Raw genomic sequence first — 6000 nt, forward strand, 5'->3', positions numbered from 1 at the left:
TGAATGGCATAAATTTGGCGTAGCGGGTGGTGGTACTTTGCACTAGGGACATGTTACACCAGTGCTGGTAATTTTGTAGACCAGCTAAGCCCTGCGGATCCGAAATTGGCCAGGCTGCGCCACTATGGGAGTGTCTACAGCCATTCTAAGTCATGTAAATCAAAACAGCTCCTTTCATCTCCTTTAGTTGTGACGCAATGACAGTATCGACAGAGACATTTCTGTGCAGAAGAGGACAATGCGGAAGAGGATGATGCATAATCGCAGCGATCCACGTGTGAGTTCAGCATTGTCACTGGTCTTGGCTCGTGTGGCAACAGACAATGTGAGCGGGTATACATACAGAATGAACTCGTGAGAACTGCTGGCGACCTAAATATGTCCGCAGAGCTCTATATCTGTCTGCCTGTGCCCTGATCAAATTGACCAAAATCGCGTCAGAGCAGCAGTCTACCTTGCGCCAGTATTTAGACGTGGTCTGGGCAGGCATAAATTTAGATGAACTTTCTGCCACCAAGTTGTCTCTCCGCCAGGTCCATGTCCAATGACACACCCTTGCGCTTGCTCAAAAATCGTTGCTATTTACTTCCCACCGCCGATTTGCAGTTTATGGAAATTGAGCCCATCGACTCTTATAAAACTGTTATACATTACGGTGTGCCATCCATCCATCCATTTTCTGAGCCGCTTCTCCTTACTAGCTAGGGTCGCGGGCATGCTGGAGCCTATCCCAGCTGTCATCTGGCAGGAGGCGAGGTACACCCTGAACTGGTTGCCAGCCAATCGCAGGGCACGTACAAACAAGCAACCATTTGCACTCCCAGTCACACCTATGGGCAATTTAGAGTCTCCAATCAATGCATGTTTTTGGGATGTGGGAGGAAACCGGAGTGCCCGGAGAAAACCCACGCAGGCACGGGGAGAACATGCAAACTCCACACAGGCGGGGCCGGGGATTGAACCCGGGTCCTCAGAACTGTGAGGCTGACGCTCTAACCAGTCGTCACCGTGCCGCCCATTACGGTGTTCTGTACCTTAATTTAGACACATTTTCCTGGATGAATGGAGGTTAAAACCTTTACACTGAATAACAATACTGTATGTGGTTTGTCTACAAATTTTCGTATTTTACTTTTTGCGGGATGTTCAACCAACTGCTCATGAGAATAATTGGGCTTTTGGGATGTGTCTTCAAATCAATACATCCACCTCAGATCACCCAATTACAAACATGTGCAGTACTGTAATTCCTGTCTAAAATGTCTTTAACACAGTTTCTGATTTGTTTTATGATCTTTAGAAAAAGTACCGTGACTTCCGCCTACAAGGGGTTCTGGACTCCACGTTAAACAGTAAGACGTACGAAACTGTTCGAAATCGTCTGACCTTAGAAGAAGCCACTGCATCAGTGAGGGAGGGAGGGATGCAAGGCATTTCGATGAAGGACAGTGATGAAGAGAGCAGCGATAACTAAATGAAGACGACAACAACGTCAAAGCGGATCAGCAATATGCTGCCTAAGAACACACACAGCCTTCCTGAGGTCAAAACACATTGGCCCAACGATTGACATCACTTGCTTTGTGAGGTTTTTGTTCTCTGTTCCTGTAAGTTTATTGTTTGTCAGAAATAATACAAAGGAAAATGCATCTTGTGCTTGAAACACTTGAAAGATGTCTACTCAAGTACTTGAGTAGACTTAAGATTTAACAACAAAATATGAATCACCAAACAGTTGTAAAGGAAAAAAATAGTAGCAAAACTTAAATGGTTACTGTAAACAGCACAAGGTAATTCAATACAAGCTGACCGGACAAGACTACATATGTTATGTTCAGGAGTATTAAAGTATTGTGTCAGTGTCGAATATCAAATCTATTCTTGAATTGTCACCTATTAATATTGAAATCGCTTCAGTGAAAATAGCACTGGTAAAAATGGGTACTACTGGTAATAATTTGACATCAAGTCTGCAGGAAAAATTGTTTTGAATTTATTTAGTTTATTTCTTGTTTTGTGTCTCTAAACTTCCAAATGTTTTCATGCAATATGTTATGACACTAGTTGAGTCTGAATTAACAGCACCTCTGCTATTAGTTGCAGCTGAGTAGTTTACTACATTTTGCCTTAATTGCCTGAATACACAATAAATCAAGGCCACAAAATCAATTGATTTCTTAATAAACAATCACTTACTCTTCCCATTCTAAGCCCAGAAACATACATTCAGGGAAATCATTTCTGCCGGACTATCACAAAATAGCACCATAAAGACCATCTTTATTTAGTTTTTATAATTTTTATTTTATTTAGTATTATTAGTAGTATCAACGTGACACATGGTAAAATACAGATAGGCAACAATTTAAATGCTATGGTGGTATATGGGTCGTTTTCATATAATTTGATCAATAACTGTAAAGACTCTTGTAAAAAAAAAAAAAAAAAATACCACTCTAATTTAGCAATTCTTTTGTGCTGCCTGGTTTTATATGAGTAAATGTCTCCCATGCTGAAACAGCCATGCTAAAAAGTCAAATTTTCAAAAGATTATTGATGATTTAAATTTTACGCATTCATAGTAAAGGCCTTCCTTATTGACAGAGTAAATGGTGGTGGCCCATTGAAATACACTTTTTTTCTTATAACGGAAAAGATACACAGCTTCATGAAAAATGGGTTGCCCTTCAAGCACTGTGGATACATGTGCATAAATGATGCATGTCTTTACCGTTATTGATCAAATTATATGAAAATTACGCATACATTCAGTGAAATCATAGGAGGATGTTTTATTTTATTTTTTATTTTTTTCTGGCTGACTATCACAAAAGAACACTATAAAGACATTCTTAGATTACTAGTCTCTAAATTTCCCGTAGGTTTGAATGTGAGTGCGAATGGTTGCTTGTTTATATGTGCCCTGCGATTGGCTGGCGACCAGTTCAGGGTGTACCCCGCCTCTCGCCCGAAGATAGCTGGGATAGGCTCCAGCACGCCCGCGACCCGAGTGAGGATAAGCGGCACAGAAAATGGATGGATGGATGGACAGATTACTAGTACTAACAAAGTGACACATGGTAAAATACAGATGAACAACAATTTAAGTGTGTTGGTAACCATTTTGGTAATAGCAGGCAAAAACAACATTTTTCATGGGGAAAACAATTCGACTCAAATTAATACACCGTGGCAGGGGTGAGTGAAATAACTATTATTTACCGTATTTTAATTCAAACTATTGTCAGTTTTTAGTAATTGCCACAAGATGTTTGATTAGAAATGTTTTTGCATTCACATTTTTAAATTCAGATATCAGGTTCTTCTTAGTGCTGAAATCAACACAGACTACCTACTGTTGGACTCATGCATTGCTAAAACCACTGCCAATACCCCTGTTATATAACAAATAAGTTAGTGAGGCAATACCCGAATTAGCTTTTACTTACATCTTTGCTTTAATGATACAGACCTGTATTCATTTTTACCATGTTTAATTTCAAACCTTTTTTTGTAGTCTAATGCCCTTTTGTGCAACATTTTTATGCACCCTTCTTTTCCAGAATGACGGGATGACTGGAGGGGGAAGTTATTTAAATGGATAATGGGAAGTGGTGTCTTTTGGTATTTTAACTTCTGTGAGTGTTACTTTCCTGTAAAAGTGCTGCATGTAATCGGTATTCACTTTTCCAAATGTTCTTGCTCCATTATGTGTTACAGATTTGCGTTTGTCCTGCTTCTGACACCAGGCAGAATGCATCGATATAAAGAGCATTTGAATAAAGGTGAATTACAAACTGAATTTCTTGCCTCAGTTGGTGTCTTGTAGAACCACAAGCAGAATCTTATGTAACGGTTGTTTGGTTTAAATAGAATTTTATTACAAGGAGCACTTTGCACGCTGTGGCAGTTAACTGCAAAAAAATACACATGTTAGTACCCCACAGACCTTTGCCCCACCCTTGACCATCATTTTCTTTCAGAAAAATCTGAGATTAATGTGGATTAAAGCATCATCTTGAGAGTTGATATTACTGACCAGAAGGAGATTGAAAGAATTTCCAGACCTCAAATCACCAATGACCAAAATCAAATCAAGGGCCCAAGATGGAAGCTAAAACCGAAGTCAACGGGATTAGTTATAATATAGTCCCAAATTAAAAGAAGAAAGCATGTTTTAAATTATTTTTTTCTTGTGGGGGGCGGGGGGAAGGGGAGGCTGGCAGGGGACAATAATCTTCCTACATCTAGACGAGAGATGAGAAAAACAAGATTTTTGGATGATGAAATACTGTACATCAAATGTGATTTGGTTTACTTTATTGATGACACCAATGAATTATCACATTAAAACGTCTAATTCATGTCCTTGTTAGTAGGTGGCTACACTAGTTATCACTCAGCTAAGCAAAAATAAAAAACAATGGGAATGATTTGCCAAAATGTTATAGGAATTTGTCATGAACGGAACAGAGGATAGGACCCAAAAATGCACGACCCCAAAACAAATGGACAGTTTCCAAAAAGAGAGGTTTAATATACGGGCATAGGTCGGTACACAGGCAGGCAATCCAAGAAAGGCAACAGTATCCAAAAACATGAGGCAAAAAGGCGAGGTCGATAATCAGAACAGGGTCAAGTCTTACTGTGAGTCTGTGACGTGGAAACAAGGAATGCTGGAACGCGACGACAAGGTACAACGAACTGGCGATGAGAAAGAATGAGACACGAGGTTAAATGCATGGGGTAATTAGGGTGAACGAGGAACAGGTGGTGAAGATGCTCTCAGGAGCAGGTGTGTGTGAAACGGGGAAGACAAAAACCGGAACACACACCCATGACAGTACCCCCCCCCCTTAACGGCCGGCCCCAGACGGCCCCGGGGCCCCTGGATGCGCAACGTGGAAGTCCCGAATGAGCGAGTCATCCATGATAAACGCAGACGGCACCCATGAACGTTCCTCGGGCCGTAGCCCTCCCAGTCCACCAGATATTGAAACCCCCTCCCCCTCCGACGAGACGAAAACAGCCGCTTCACAGAGAAGACAGGGCCCCCATCCACAAACCGGGGGGGAGGAGGGGGCCTGGAAGGCGGGACCAGAGGGGACCCCCGGGCTGGCTTGAGTAGGCTGACGTGAAAAGCAGGGTGGACCCGCATCGACCTTGGGAGCATCAGCTTCACGGTGACAGGGTTGATGATCTTTGTGATGGGGAAGGGCCCAACGAACCTGGGAGCGAGCTTCTTGGACTCCACCCGGAGTGGAATATGTTTGGTCGAGAGCCAAACTGGCTGACCCACTTTGTAGTTCGGGGCCGGTGTCCTCCGACGGTCAGCAGCGGCTTTGTAGGACCATCTCTGGCGCAGCAGCATCTGGCGGGCTCGCTCCCAGGTCCTCCTGCAGCGTCTCACCAAGGTCAATGCCGCTGGAACTGTGGACTCTGGGGCTATGGCAGGAAACAGAGATGGTTGGTAACCATGCACAACGTGAAAAGGCGATAGACCAGTGGATGCAGAGGGGAGGGAATTGTGGGAGAATTCGACCCAAACCAGTTTCTGAGACCAGGATCGCGGCTCCTGTGAAGCAAGACATCGGACCCCAGTCTCCAGGTCCAGGTTCAGCCTCTCGGTTTGGCCGTTGGTTTCAGGGTGAAACCCAGATGACAGACTGACGGTAGCACCTGAGATTGCAAAACTCCTTCCAGAATTGCGAAATGAATTGGGGACCCCTATCACCACACCACATTCTTGGGGAAACCATGGAACTTGAATACCTGATTGATCATTAACTCTGCAGTATCTTTAGCTGAGGGGAGTTTCGGGAGTGCAATGAAGTGAGCCATTTTAGAGAACCTGTCAACAACTGTGAGAATTGTGGTATTTCCTTTCGAGGCCGGTAATCCTGTCACAAAGTCTACGGAAATATCTGAACAAGGACGTTGTGGTATTGGCAGGGGTCGCAACTCCCCAGAAGGATGTTGACGAGAGGGCTTGTTAGCAGC

The 6000-nt window shown here is 43.2% G+C and overlaps 1 protein-coding gene across 13 annotated transcripts in view; it reads left to right on the forward strand.

Moving 5' to 3' along the window:
- Positions 1-3802, forward strand: part of cadpsa (Ca2+-dependent activator protein for secretion a) — a 242163-nt gene extending 238361 nt beyond the window's left edge. For 12 of the 13 annotated variants that reach the window (XM_061784285.1, XM_061784289.1, XM_061784287.1 and 9 more), the window contains one exon: positions 1301-3802. In XM_061784285.1, coding sequence (XP_061640269.1) covers positions 1301-1474 — 174 coding nt within the window. In that variant the 3' untranslated portion in view covers positions 1475-3802. Of the gene's footprint in view, positions 1-187; positions 278-1300 lie in introns of those variants that run through there. The other variant, XM_061784291.1, reaches the window with a different exon arrangement.
- The last annotated feature ends 2198 nt before the right edge of the window (positions 3803-6000 follow it).

The sequence above is a fragment of the Phyllopteryx taeniolatus genome, chromosome 9 (genome assembly GCF_024500385.1).
Source record: "Phyllopteryx taeniolatus isolate TA_2022b chromosome 9, UOR_Ptae_1.2, whole genome shotgun sequence".
Classification (NCBI taxonomy): Eukaryota; Metazoa; Chordata; class Actinopteri; order Syngnathiformes; family Syngnathidae; genus Phyllopteryx; species Phyllopteryx taeniolatus.